Genomic DNA, 15,306 nt, shown 5'->3' with positions numbered 1-15,306 from the left:
TCTTCACTTTCAGAAAGCAAGGTTGTATCATCTGCATATCGCAGGTTGTTAATGAGTCTTCCTCCAATCCTGATGCCACGTTTTTCTTCATATAGTCCAGCTTCTTGGATTATTTGCTTAGCATACAGGTTGAATAAATATAGTGAAAGAATATAACCCTGTCGCACCTTTTAAAATTTTAAACCATTCAGTGTTCCCATGTTCTGTTCAAACAACTGCCTCTTGGTCCAGGTACAGATTTCTCATGAGTACAATAAAGTGTTTAGGAATACTCATATTTCACAATGTTGTCCACAGCTTGTTGTGATCTATACAATCGAAAGCCTTTGCATAGTCAACAAAGCACCGGTAAACATCTTTCTGGTATTCTCTGCTGTCAGCCAAGATCCATCGGACATCAGCAATGATATCTCTCGTTCCATGGCCTCTTCTGAATCTGGCTTGAACCTCTGGAAGTTCTGTGTCAATGTATGCTTGCAGCTGTTTCTGTTATTACTTTGAGTAAAACTTCACTCGTATAGGATATCAAAGATATTGTCCGGTGATTTCCACATTCCATTGGGTCACCTCTCTTTGGAATGGGCACAAATAAGGATCTCTTCCAATTGGTTGGCCAGATAGTTGTCTTCCAAATTTCTTGGCAGAGACGAGTGAGTGCCTTCTGTGCTGCCTCACTTTCTTAAAAGATTTCAATTTTTATTCCATCAGTTCCTGGAGCCTTGTTCTTTGCCAATTCCTTCAATGCACCTTGGACTTCTTCCTTCAGTATCATTGGCTCTTGATCATATGTTACCTCTTGAAATGGTTGAACATCAGCCATTTCCTTTTGGTACAGCGACTCTGTGTAATTCCTTCCATCTTGTTTTGATGCTTTCTGCATCATTCAATAATTTGCCCAGAGAATCCTTCGATAATGAAAGTTGAGGCTTGAATTGTTTCTTCAGTTCCTCCAGCTTGAGAAATGCTGAGCGTGTTCTTCCCTTTTGGTTTTCTGACTCCAGATCTTTGCACATTTTATTATAATATTTGACTTTGTCTTCTCAAGTTGACCTTTGAAATTTTCTGTGCAGTTCTTGTACTTCCTCATTTCTTCTATTTGCTTTAGCATCTTTATGCTGGAAAGCAAGTTTCAGTGTCTCTTCTGACATTCATTTTGGTCTTTTCCTTCTATTTTGTCTTCTTAATGACTTTTTACTTTCTTACTGTATGATGTTCTTTATGTCAGTAGACTTAGCTTATTCATTACTGAGAAGCATTTGAGTTAGGTACCACTTGACATCTGTTAGTGAGACTAACGGTAGATGTTGTTGTTGTTGTTTTGTGCCGTGGAGTTGGTTCCAACTCATAGCAACCCTGTACAGGGTTTCCGAGGCTATAAATCTTTTCGGGAGCAGAAAGCCTCACCTTTCTCCCGCGGAACAGCTGGTAGTTTCGAACTGCTGACCCTGAGGTTAGCAGCCCGATTTGTAACCACTACGCTAGGACAAATTAAATCTCTCTTTGTGTGCCGTGCATACAAATATATCACTCACCAGTGGAATCTTGAGATAATCCAAGCCACACCCTCATGGTAATGTTATTGTTCTCTCTCATCAGTGTGCTCACGAATTTATTCTCATCTTCATTCTCTATAGTAACAATAGTGGCAGAATGATCTGTTGAAGGTAAATAAAGCCCAAACAAATTAGCTTCATGAAAACCAGGGAAGTGTTTTATTCTAAACCAGTCAGTTAGGTAAAAAACCAAACACACTATGATGAACAATACCACTGAGAAATTCAAACTTTATATAAGAAAAACATTTTAAAAAATGGATACTTATGCTATATTCTTAAAAGCAGAGCTTCCAAAAATGTTAGAAATATTTCTAGTTTGAAAGTTTGTATACAAAATTTTGGTCTTCAATGTATTTATTTCGCAATACTTTTCATCTTGGAACTTTGCAACCAGTGGGACCTTTGTATATAAATTGTTGTTGTGGTTGTTAGGTCTCATGGAATTGTTTCCTACTCATAGTGACCCTATGTACAACAGGATGAAGCACTACTTGGTGCTATGCCAACCTAACAATCACTCCTATGTTTGAGCCCATTGTTATAGCTACTATGTCAATTCATCTCATTGAGGGTCGTCCTATTTTTCACTGATCCTCTACTTTAGCAAGCATGATGCCCTTTTCCAAGGACTGGTCCCTTTTGATAACATGTCCAATGTCCTATCCTTACTTCTAAGAAGCCTTCTGACTACATCTTACCAGAAAGATGTACTCATTCTTATAGCAGTGCATGGTATATTCAATGCTCTTTGCCAACGCCATAATTTAAATGTACCAATTCTTCTGTGGTCTTGTTTATTCATTGTTCATGATATTGTTTATTGGTCCAGTTGTGAGCTTTTTTTTTTTTTTCTGTGCCAGTCTTTATACAATTTACCTTTACTTTTTTTTTTTTAAGGTTTTTATTGTGAACTGAGTGATAATTTACATGGGAGAACATCGGCTTTATACCATCATTTCATTGCAATGATCACAATCTCCTCTGTGTATCATCATTCAACGGTATTTGCTTTCATTCCCTCTGGTTTTTTTTTTTTTTTTGCGGGGGCGGTGTGGGGTGGAGTGGGGTGGGTAGATGTACACGAAAACACTCAGGAATACATAATAATTTAAACAAGCAAAGGGCACTTCTGCAAGCCTGCCTCCTGGGCACCAGCACTCAGTCCCTCTCTTTCCATGAGTCTAGAGTCCTCAGCTGCTCCATCTCTCCATGTCCTCATCTCTGCCTCCCTCTCTGGTGTCGCTGCTTCTCTGGATAGTGTTGCGCATTCCGCTTGTGAGCCTCTCCCTTGATGGTCCAAGGGTCCTCTGTTTCTAGACTGTAAGATTAACTACTCCCCTGATTTTGTTACAAAACTTGTACTTTTACAGTTGCGACTGTCGTAGTTAGTCATGATAACAATTACTCACTATTGAATCATAAGAATCTTATCGCCATCTCTTTCTACAAGACCCATCTAGACAAGATGAAAACTATTCAGTGGGGACTTTACCTTCCCACACACACTCTTTTTTTTTTTGTTAAGTTTTTATTGTGAATTGAGTGAAAGTTTACAGGATAGATCATCAGTTTTACATTCAGCAAATAATATATTTTGTTTCATTAAAATGATTATAATCCCCTCCACATACCATCAGTTAACAGTATTTCTCTCTATTCATTTTTAGTGCCTTTTCTTTTTTTAAAATCTCTCAGCAAGTTCTGAAAGCCTGCCTCCTGGCTATCAGCTTTCAGTCCCTCTCTTTCCATGAATCTAGAGTCCTCAGCTGCTCCCTTTCTCTATGTCTCCATCTCTGCCTCCATCTCTGGTGTCGCTGCTTCTCTGGATAGGGTTGCACATTCCTCTTGTGCTCTTCTCCCTTGATGGTCCGAGGGTCCTCTGTTTCTGGACTGTAAGATTAACTACTCCCTCATTTTTGTTACAAAACTCCTACCTTTACAATTGCGACAGTCGCAATTAGTCATGATAACAATTATTATTGAATCATACGAATCTTATCCCATCTCTTTTCACCAGACCCATCTAGACAAGATGAAAACTATTCAGTGGGGACTCTGTCTTCCCCCCCACATTTTTAAACTAAACTCCCTCTTGAAACCTTGTAAGCCAGTCACTTCATGCCTTTATCACCCCCTCATTTTAGGTAGCCAATGTCTAAGTTGCCTGTCCCTATCTACCTACCCTGTGTACAGAGGAGATAGGATTGATATGAAGACTCCTTCCCTCTCCATTGGTATTTTGAGCTAGTATATCTGTGAGTACAGGTCAAGTTCATCAACTTGTAGCAATGTACCCTCATTTCCTTTATCAAAAATTGTTTTTTGTTTGTTTTTTAAAAATCTTCCTCTAGTCGAGTTCTGATTATCAATCCCTCGAGGCTAGGTCAAATGGGTAAGTTGTGAGCATTTTTGTTTTCTTGACATTGAGGTGTAATCCATACTGAAGGTTGTAGTCCTTGATATTCATCAGTAAGTGCTTTCTTTCAGCAAGGAAAGTTATGTCATATTCATATCACAGGTTTTTAATGAGTCTTCCTCCACACCCAATGCTTTGCTCTTCTTGGGATGTTTATATATATATTTGCTCAACTTACAGACTGAATAAGTATGGTGAAAGAATACTTCTCTGATGTACATCTTTTCCTATTTTAAACCAAGCAGTACTTCCTTGTTTTGTTCAAACGACTATGTCTTGGCCTATGTACAAGTTTCTCGGTGAGCACAATTAAGTGTTCTGGAATTACTATTCTTTGCAATATTATGCATAATTTGTTATGATCCACACAGTCAAATACAACACAGGAAACCTCTTTCTGATATATGAATAGTTAGTCATAATGAAATATTTGATGACATAAATATCTATTTTTCCTATATATTTTTAGTACCCCTCAGCAAGCATTTTTGCATAATGACTCATCTTTAAGTTTGTTTCTTTTAAATGAAAATAAAAGCAAATAGGTTTGGAATATTGGGGCAGCATTAGTCCTCTGTTAATATTCTCTTAAGTGTACTTTGCTATGGGCATATTAAGTTCCTAAATATAGTATGGGATTGAATGCGTGAGTATTTCTAGAGTTTGATATGTAGCCCTAAACTCACAGAGAAAATAGTATTATTACCAACTTCACATAAGGGACTAGGAAGAAACTAATAATTAGATTAGGAAATTAATGTAAATGGAATAAAATAGACTTCAACAGATATAATCCTAAAATACTTAAATACAAGCTTTTCTTTTAGAGGTGGGGGAAATATTTTAATAATATTTAATTTTAATGGAGCACCTCTGCCTACGGGTGCTTTACATGTTACTGGGTTTAACAGTGTACAACCCTGCAGAGGACGTGTGACCACTATCTTATAGACAAGGAAAGTGAGGCTCAAGGAGATTAAATAAATTGGTCATGTTTACAGAGCTAGTCAGTAACAGAATTAGAAAGTTAATCTCAGTCTTTCTAATATTAAGAATAGGTTTGAATGCTCACTATGCAAACGGTACTCTGCTACGTTTGCATATATTATCTCATTTCATTCATTCTTATACCAATCCAACCATAACCCAAACTTTGAAGTAAATACTTATTTCATTTTCACGGTCCAGATAGTAAAAGAGATATAATTATGTAACTTCTCTGTCACTTGGCTAATAAGTATGAGAGTCAGAACTTGAATACAGGTTTAAGTACTAGAAGTAAGCCATTTGACTTTTCTTTTAGGAGGAAGAAGCTTCTGACTTTCAGAAACTATACAGCACTCAATATCTTAGTTTCACTTATTTGCCAAGTTCCCATCATGTAGCTAAACAGTAAATAGGATATTTTAAAACCAGTCGAGTGTTTCCACAACAATTAGCAAAATAAATGACATGGTGTATCTGCTTCATTAAACTGCTACACCAAGATACAAGTGAACAGTTTTGGTCTTTGGAATATTCTAAGTTGTCTCTCTAGAAGTCATTTCATGCTTTCACTATAGGCTAAGTTTATCATGGGAGAGAGTTGATCACTGCTGCTCTTTCTCAAATAACTTAACGAGTAGACCAAAGTCCTGTCCCTTGTGGTTTTCAGAGGATGTGGGTTACTGCTATTTAAGAATGGATGGACAACCCATGTTTCTTTTATCACTGTGGTCAGGTTAAGCTTACTTATTAAGAACTAAGTGATGGGAAGTTTATGATTTTTTAATGTACTCCTTAATGAACTTTACAAAAATTTTCTTTCTTAACCTGAGCACATCTAGCTGTATTTAAAACTGTTTCAATTAATTTGTTAGTATTTTTACATAATAGTTCACTTAGTAATTTTATATTCGACTTCTTCCCATTTAATTTTATTGTCCATTACTTACTCTTACACTGATCATTTTTAACGGCTATCCCATGATTCCATTGAATGCATATGTGAGTACGTAACCATTTCCCCACTACTGAGTAATTAGGTTATAATGTTATTATAATAAGTATTTTTAAAATGCAATTATGATTTCAAATTATTTCCTTAAGAAAAATTCACACAAAAAAGATGATTGGCTCCAGGAAAATCAGAGAATTTTAACTCACCAAGTTCTGCACACAACTCTTCGGCCTCTGAGAAACTGTGCAATGCCTGGTCAAATATGTAACAGTGATCCTTGTATTGGATCCACTGCAACGCATCCCCTTTTGCTGCTGGACATCTTGATGAATATTTATGAGGGGATGGCTCTTTAGCTATAAAAAATTGAGACACAGTTATAAAAATGCAGAGAAAGAAGTGACTATCTTTTCCTGTTTTCATTAAATGCTACTATTTGACATTGTTCCTGTTGGTAAGAAGCTTTTAATTCAATATTCATACTACAGAAAGTCACAGTCCACAGTCTAAGAATGTACATTGTAACTACCTTTTGGTATGCCACAGTTTTCTACTTTTATTCGCATTTTATTTTAAACCGAATTTATTAACCAGTCATAAATTTTTGTTTCCTCAGTTTCTTCTGGGATATCTTTTGCTTCTGTTTAACTCTTTTTCTGGTTTGGGAACAATTTGTTCCTCTGTAGTAAGGATCATTTAAAGACAAGGGTTAATCTGACTCTGAGCTCTGTATATGTAGTGGCACATCCTGGGGGCTTTGTTCACCTGAATGTGCTCATTGATGACAATTTAATCCTAATTTGACTTACACTAAAATATTTTTAAGAACCATGCTTACAAATAAAATGTTGGTAATTTGTTTACAAAGCACAATATATCTGTACAGCAAAATCCATCTCAAGAATCAGAGTAAGTGTAGCTTCTCAGCTCTTAAAAATTTCCATGTTTTCCATTGAATTAGTTTGGTTTAGTTGTGTTTCACTATACAAGAAGGCTGTTTGTGCTTCTCACTTGGCTAGTTATTAATTTTAACAGAAGAGAGTAATAAATCCTAGAAAGTAAACAATACCGTGCTAATATCTAACCTGGTTCCAGACAGGTAATCCCAACATAAATTGTTGCTTTGTAGCAAATTCTGTATGCTCTGCATGCTCTTTAATGACTGAAAACTTTTCCTGGATTTTTCTCCACATCTTTACTTGTGGGCTTTGAGATCCTAAAAGAATGGCTGCTGTCATTAATTCCTTCTATTTCTCTACCTCCTGTTTCTCCATCTGGGTGTGATATTTTTGAACTTTAATTATTTGATTGGCTTTTGTTTCCATTCTTCCTACTGAGACCACCAGTTTGAGGTGTCAGTCTTTCTTTATGCAATCATTGGTGACACTTGGATAAATTCTGCAAGTAACTGCTGATCAAAACTCATCTGCCCAAATTCATCTGTACAAGTTGTAAGACTCACAATTCTTTATAAATAATACTGCTGATCGAGAGAGGTGTTACTAGCAGCCTCTTGATTTTACTACCTTGGAAAGATAGCTTTGGCAAGGGAAAACTGTTGACTACTCCATCATTGTCCAAGGTTTAATTATAATTGTGTTGTTTTATTAGATGCAAAACAGATTGAACACTGGCTACCACCGCACAACTAGGACTGGTGGATTTTTCTTGTCTTGCCTGTAAAGGCCTGCATTGTAATAAGTTTGTTATATTGCTCTTAAAAGAAGATGCAATTTTTCAAACTGGCCCTCAAGTTGTGGTTGAACATATTATCATTCTGTTTCATCCTATAATGTTTGTTTCTCCATTTCTGCATACTTTAACCTATCTCTCATTTATCCCAACCATTGTTTTAGAAGATTACATTGATTTCTGAACTTAATCACAAAGACAGCAATTCTTGATATCTTTATTCTTAATTATTTACTCATTCTCCCTTTCTTTTATCTGTTCATCAAGTGCTTTCTGATACTTACTTGCTTCTCTAAACATGCTTGTTTCAAGTTCTAAACATTGACTCTTTTCTTGAAGATTTTCCAGAGCAGAAAACATGGCGAGCATTGTTGTTAGCTGCTGTTACGTTGGTTCCGACTCATAGCTACCCTATGTACAAAAGTATGAAATACTGCCCGGTCCCGTTCTCACAATTGCTGGCACACCTGGGCCCATTCCACTAGCACTGCCAACCAATCTTGTTGAGGGTCTCCCTCTTTTTCGCTGACCCTCCACTTTACTAAGCATGATGTTCTTCTCCAGGGACTGGTCCTTCCTGACAATATGTTCAAAGTATGAGAGATGAAGTGTACCCATCCTGGCTTCCAAGGAGCACTCTGGTTACACTGCTTCCAATACTTATTTGTTTGTTCTTCTGGAAGTTCATGGTACATTTTTAATATTCTTCTCGAATACCATAACTCAAATTCATCAATTCTTCTAGGTCTTCCTTACTCATTGTTCAACTTTCACATGCATATGATGCTACTGAAAATACCACGGCTTGGGTCAGGTGCCCTTCAGTCCTCAAACTGAACACTTTAAAGAGATTGTATGCAGATTTTCTGAATGCAATATATCGTTTGGTTTCTTGACTGCTGTTGCAAGAGTGTTAGATCCAAGCAAAACAAAGTCTTTGACAACTTCAATCTTTTCCCCATTTATCATGATGTTATTTATTGGCCCAGGACTAAGTATTTTTGTTTTCTTTACATTGAGGTGCAACCCACACCAAAGACTGTGGTCTTAGATCTTCATCAGTAAATATTTTAAGACCTCTTTACTTTCAGTAAGCGAGGTTATATCATTTACATATCGCAGGTTGTTAACGAGTCTTCCTCCAATCCTGATGTCACGTTCTTCTTCATATATGACAACCATATGACAAGCATAGAGAACTAGAAATTTCAGAGACCAACACTGCTACCAACTTTCTGCCTACAGGTCTCTGAAGCTCTGGGGTTGTCTGCTGTCTAGTGGTCATCCTCAAGGTTTGAATTTTATTCACTAAGGGTGACCCTGAGCCCCGATCCTTGATGGAAGATGATTTTTCCTTGGATTTCAAGGATCCTGTAAGTCTGGAAAAATGCCCAAGCATTTTTAACCCACAGTTAAGCAGACTTCTTTATTATAGAACCTCTAAACCCTCTACAGGGTCACTAAAAGTTGAAACTGACTCAACATCACTTAACAATAGCAAGAGACTTTATTATGGTAAATCAACATGAAGTATTTCTAAACTTTTATGCTATGGGATACCTTTCTTAAAGGAACATCTCAGCCTTTGATCAACAGTGCTAAATGTTCTCTTTTAAGAAATCTCAAATGCTAGAGTAAAATATACCAAGTGATAACACAACTGCAAGTCTTTGGGAACAAATTCCCTAACTAGATATAATGTATTTCTTTCTAGTCACAAAATTTCAAAATTATTTTTATAAGACTTATAAACATATGTCTTGAAAAAGCCATAAATACAATTTGAATACTTTATCATGCACATCAAATATGTTTGTTATCTTTTAGTAAATTTACATTTACTCAAAATCAAGGCTTACATTTTATAGGTTTATAGCAAATAGCACCATCCTTAACAGAGTTGCATTTTTCATGTTTCCAATTTCCTTTTGGATCCAAGATAACACAGTTTCCAGGAGATTTTTGGCCTTTCCATGGGATGAAGTCAAATGTGCTACCATCAGACCATTCAAAATTTGATTCACTTCCCTGTTTTAAAAGTAGAAATAACCTAATTCCAGATGTATGCTTTCACAAAGAACAGTATACACAATCTAAGAAATATCAGAAAGAAGTGTTAATTCTTTTCTTATAAGTGAGCAGATCCTCATGTGGTAGGTTTGGATCTATCTGTAAAATCACGTTTACTTTTGACATTTGCTATGGCATATTTTAAGTGGGACATGAAACTAAGAGATAGAGTTATACTCTGTCTCTAGGCTTATTATTAAGAGCTCTGGTAGTATAGTGATTATGAGTCGGGCTGCGAACCTTAAGGTCAGCAGTTCCAAACTACCAACTGTTCCGTGGAAGAAAGAGGACGCTTTCTGCTCCTGTAAACATTTACAGACTCGGAAACCCTGTACAGGGTCTCTGTGAGTCGGAACCAACTCCACAGCACATCACAGCTATGATGAGGCTTATTATTATTAAGGATGAGTATACATTACACCTGAAATTAAATTGTGTACAAATGGCTTTCATTTGTCACAATTACAGGTTTGCCATCCCAACCTTCATATATTATCCTGACTATGTATTTGGCTCCATTTTTCGTATTAGACAGTCCATCAGGCAGCATCAAGGGCTGGAGAAAGTTAACACTTCCATGAAACTCTCACAGAAAAACTATTTTTATTAATTGAAATCTCTAATCCGAACTTGCTATCCTTTTCTTTTCACATTACCCCCTCTTTGTTCTAGTAATACTTTAAGTTAGGCTTACAGCTCTAACCTCATTAAATGGCTATGTTTTTGTATACCAGCCCTTATTGGTGGTGGTGGTGGTTATGTGCCATGGATTTGGTTCTGACTCATAGCAGCAGCCCTGCATAGGGTTTCTGAGGCTGTCAAGCTTTATAGAAGCAGAAAACCTCATCTTTCTCTTATGAGTAGCTGATAGTTTTGAACTGCTGACCTTGTGGCTAGCAGCCTAACTATGCTACTAGAGCTCCTCCAAGCATAAATATACTCATTAATAAGACTCAAATAATGACGAAGATGTGTTTACTAGCAAATGATTAACCTCAAAAGGTGTTTCTGTCTCAGGGAAATGTAGGAAGACAATAAACATTAGTCCTAACATGTTTTAGGAGTCCTGGTGTGGCGCTATAGGTTAAGCACTTGCTAACCACCATGTCAATGGTTCAAACTCGTCAGCTGCTCCTCAGAAATCTTAAGGTCACTATGAGTCAGAACTGACTTAGCAGCACTTATTAAGCAACAAAACGTGCAAAGAATTTTATTTTCTATATATGTTTTTGATTAATCTTCACTATAATCCAATCTTAAGGTAACTATTATCCCAATTTGTTTATGAGGAAATAAATTTGTGATGGTTAAATAACTTGATCATGATTACCCATTTAATAATAACAACAACATGTGCTAAGACTTGCCATTGTTATTGAAATTCATGTTTGTTTCTTTATTCTTTGTTGGCTCTGTATGATAAACAACAGACTGAAAACCACAAAGTTGGTTGCTAGAGCCCACCAGCCATTCTGCAGGAGAAAGATGAGGCTTTTTGCTCCCACAAAGATGTACAGCCTCAGAAACCCTATACTGGGACGCTATGAGTTGGAACCGACTCTACGGCACTTAACAGCAACAACGACATCCTCATTTCATTAGCTTTCCAACTGGTTTGCCCTAAGTAATTTATAGTGTTGTTGTTGAGTTATTTATTCATTTGGCTGTGTCTTTGACAGCTGAAGTTTCAGGCCATTTGTCCTGGGGTAATTTACAAATATAAAATTTTTATTTGTAGTTTCAGTACTGTGAATTACTTCATACAGCTCTTCTACCCATAGGTTTTGTAACTCCCACCAAACAACATTTTTGCCCGCAGAGTCTGGGTAAGAAAAAGGTGGGAGAAGATGTTGATAGGATTATATGATTCTGTTGTGAGTGGTTAACTGAGTTAACTGTGATTGTAAAAACTTCAAACTCTAACATGTACAAAATGAGCCCTCCCCAAAGCAGAAGTGATATATGTTTTTGGATCCTGAGATGCCCTGTGCAGGGAGGAGCAGCAGTGGAACCAAGAGCCAGAGCATGAGATAGAGTGGTAGGCTTTCAAGTAAAGTAAAGTGATTTTGGACAGGAGATTTGCTTGCAGAGTTGGGTGTGCCTGTAAGTACTTAACTGGGGCAGCTAGAGTCTAGTGTCTTCAGGCTGAAACCTATGGTGGAGTGGTGTGCCCTGTGGGCATTTATTCGCAACCCCAAGAGAGCTTTGTAGCATTGCCAGAGCAGGGCAGGTATCCTTGTGTGATGCAGTAGGTTAAGCACTGGGTAGTTAAACACAAGGTTGGTGGTTCAAACCCAGCAGCTTCTCCTTGAAACTCTATACAGGGTCACTTGAGTCAGAACTGATTCAATGGCACAGCACAATAACAATACACTACAAATAGTGTAAACATAATTTTTATATGTGCAAGGAATGAAAAAATTCACATGCCTTGCTTTATTTCAACATTTGCCTCTTTATTGTAGTGTGGAATCAACTCTGCAATATTGCCAAGGTATGCCTATACTCCGAATTAATATTTTTTGCTATTATTTTTAATCCTCAAAGTAACAGGTTTGAAAAATTTCTAGAAAACCAATAAGGCCAAAAATAACAACAAAATAAATTTATGATTTGTGACATTTATTTAATCTTTGTTGTTGTTAGGAACCATTGAATCGGTTGATTCACAACGATCCTATATAGGGTTTCTAAGGAGCAATTGGTGGGCTTGAACCACTAACTTTGTGGTCAGCAGTCCAGTGCTTATTCTACTGTTTCACACCAGGACTGCAGTTAGTCTTTACTCTTACTTAGTTGTTGTTGTTAAGTGCCATCGAGTTGGTTCCGACATAGCAACCCTGTGTAAGGTTTCCAAGGAGTGATTGGTGAGCTTGAACCACTGGCCTTGTAGTTTAAATGGCTTTTCAGTCTGGCATATTAACTCACAGCACCACACCAGGGCTCCACTCTTACTTTACACAAGCATATATTACACAAGTATATATTACACAAGCATATATTTTAAAACAACAGCAACAAAACACTGATAATATGTGACTAATTAGGCTATAGATTAACACACACAAGAGTATAAGGTATGCTTACATCATGACTTGATAGCCCAACCCACAATGGGAACCCGTCACGTTTTGCGATGTCTTCCAGAAAGAGCTGGTCTTTTTGGTCATGAACACTTGCCAAATGACCTCCACTTTGAGAACACAAGTTCAATGCTTCGTACCATGTTACCTTTTTTTGAATAACATTGTAAATACCATCTTTATGAGGAATAAATTGAGGCAGGGTTCTATTATATTCTTCCTTGTAGTCAACTATAATGTTAAAATACAAAGCATTAGTGACTATATTGAAATTATTCAAAATATATATTTTGGGTAAGACTAGACATGCAATTATTTCCAAAGTTAAATAAAATTGGGCTTTTTATTAATAAGGGAAATAAAAAATACTTTATTTTTTATTGTTGTGTGTTGTCAAGTGCTGTAGAGTCAGTTCCAATCTATAGCAACCCTGTAAAGATGAGGCTGTCTATTCCTGCATAAAGACTACAAATCTTTACAGGAATACACAGCCTCATCTTTCTCCCATGGAGTGGCTGGTGGATTTGAACTACCAACCTTGTGGTTAGCAGCCTAACACCTAACTCACAGCACCAGGAAGGTTCCTTTAGACATATAAGGTCTTAAATAATTATAGTTGGATAGCTGATTTTAAAAACTATACAAACATAGTTTCATTTAAGGAGCTCACGCAGTAGTTGTGAATAGAAAACTACAACACCTGGAATAAAGGAGAAGCAATTAAGTACCGGAATATGTAAAACTGACCAGAGAAACTGATTCATTGAAATCAGAGAAGTCAGGAAGCTTGATTAAGCCTGGAGGGCTAGGTGAGATTAGGAAGAAAATATAAAGCATAAAAAGGTGCAAATATGAGAACTGAGAAACAGATGTGTACCTAGCAAGATTAGGGACCATAAATGGCAGCTTGGAGAAGGCCTTGAATTTTAGAATAGAGACTGATTTTTAAAAGTCTCAAAAGATTACACAGACTCAACTGATAGTTGATGACTGACAAGTAAGTCCATGGAGATTGTTAATGAACATGGTGCTTCAGGAAGCTATTCTGGAAGCACCATGAAGGGAAACGTCAGCCAGGATGAAACTGAAATGTAGGCTCTGTGTCGTCAGAGAGCTCAGAGAAGAGCTCTGAGAGCTCACTGGTTACAAGTCAGGTTGCTAACCTCAAGGTCAGCAGTTCACAACTACCAGCAGTTCCATGGGAGAAAAATGAGGCTTTCTGCTCCCGTAAAGATTTCCAGCCTTGGAAACCCTATTGCAGGGTTACTATGAGTCAGAACTGACTCAGTGGCACATAACCTCCAGAACAGAGTGGCAGTAATAAAAGTTTTAATTTGGGAAATAATCAAAATCAACATGCATATTAAATAGATTTATTTAAGGCATTAGATTGGGAGACACTCATTTTTTTTCATCTGGAATGTCAAAACTCTACCTACATATACATTCTTGTTTCTATAAAATATCCATCCTTCAAGGCCCAACCAAATTTTATCTCCTCCTCGAGGCATTTTTCAGTTATTTCTGTTCTCATAGATCTCTTTAGGCTTCCCCTAAAATTGAAGTGTGTGCCAAACAACCTATGATTAACCTACATATAACAATGATAAAGAATCTAATGTTATCTCCCTGACAGTATTTTACTCCTTGAGGTCAGAGACAAGGACACCACGGACCATGTCCTATTCTTCCTCCATATCCTCTCCAGAACTGCACTGCACATAGAACTGAATATAAAGGAGATATTTAAAAAATAAATTGCATGATTCCCACTAGTGAAGCTACTAAGAAAAAGATGCTTACTAAGCAAGGATGGGGAAAAGTTATATTCTCTTTCCCTGGAGTGGAAATCCTACATTAGCACACTTACCCATTTCAATTTTACAAGCAATAATGCTGTGCTGGTTAAAATAATGTCTTTCTCTAAAAGAACTAAAAGTTTGAAAATCCCAGAGGCCATCAGTTCTCAAACCAGCAAAAAACTTGTCATTCTTTATAGTTGGTCTTCCTGCTCTCCAGTTTGTATATGACAGCATGGTCTTATCCGACCACATGAGAGAATCATCTAGAGAAGAAACCATTTTACTCTGGTTAGATATTAAATCAGGATTTGAATTACAGTTCAGAGGCTAACAGTATATCATGCTTATTTTATTTTTAATTTAGGAAATATGATTACAAACACAAAAATTTAAATTTGCCTTTGTTATTTTTACAACCCACAATTTCTCTTACATGTTATTAATAAGCTTTAATTGCAATGTCAATTAATACATTTTTTAGAAGGAATCATTTATATCATATTACAAAACTAGATAGAAATATCTTCTCTAGATCTAAACTGTGCACATTTATGGTCAATCGATTTTGCTGATGTTATTGATTTTTGACAAGGGCACCAGACCATTCAGGCAGAAAAGAGTAGTTTTTTCAGCAAATGGAGCTGGGGCAGCTGGATACCTACAGGCAAAAGAATGAAGCTGAGCTCTTTCTGGGCATTATACACAAAAATGAACTCAAAACAGATCATAGATGTAATGTAAGAGATAA

General features: G+C 36.8%; 1 protein-coding gene across 1 annotated transcript in view; it reads right to left on the bottom strand.

Annotated features, from left to right (window-relative positions):
- LY75 (lymphocyte antigen 75) overlaps positions 1-15,306 on the bottom strand; it is a 127,460-nt gene that overhangs the window by 5,501 nt on the left and 106,653 nt on the right. Inside the window, exons 29-33 of the mRNA XM_006872043.1 lie at positions 14,627-14,821; positions 12,761-12,987; positions 9,463-9,631; positions 6,118-6,267; positions 1,533-1,655 (exon numbers count right to left, since the gene is read on the bottom strand). Coding sequence (XP_006872105.1) covers positions 1,533-1,655; positions 6,118-6,267; positions 9,463-9,631; positions 12,761-12,987; positions 14,627-14,821 — 864 coding nt within the window. The remainder of the gene's footprint in view (positions 1-1,532; positions 1,656-6,117; positions 6,268-9,462; positions 9,632-12,760; positions 12,988-14,626; positions 14,822-15,306) is intronic.

Source organism: Chrysochloris asiatica, unplaced genomic scaffold, assembly GCF_000296735.1.
Source record: "Chrysochloris asiatica unplaced genomic scaffold, ChrAsi1.0 scaffold00181, whole genome shotgun sequence".
NCBI classification, from domain to species: Eukaryota; Metazoa; Chordata; class Mammalia; order Afrosoricida; family Chrysochloridae; genus Chrysochloris; species Chrysochloris asiatica.
Note: the sequence above shows the minus strand (reverse complement) of the source record. Positions and strands in the feature narration are given on the sequence as shown.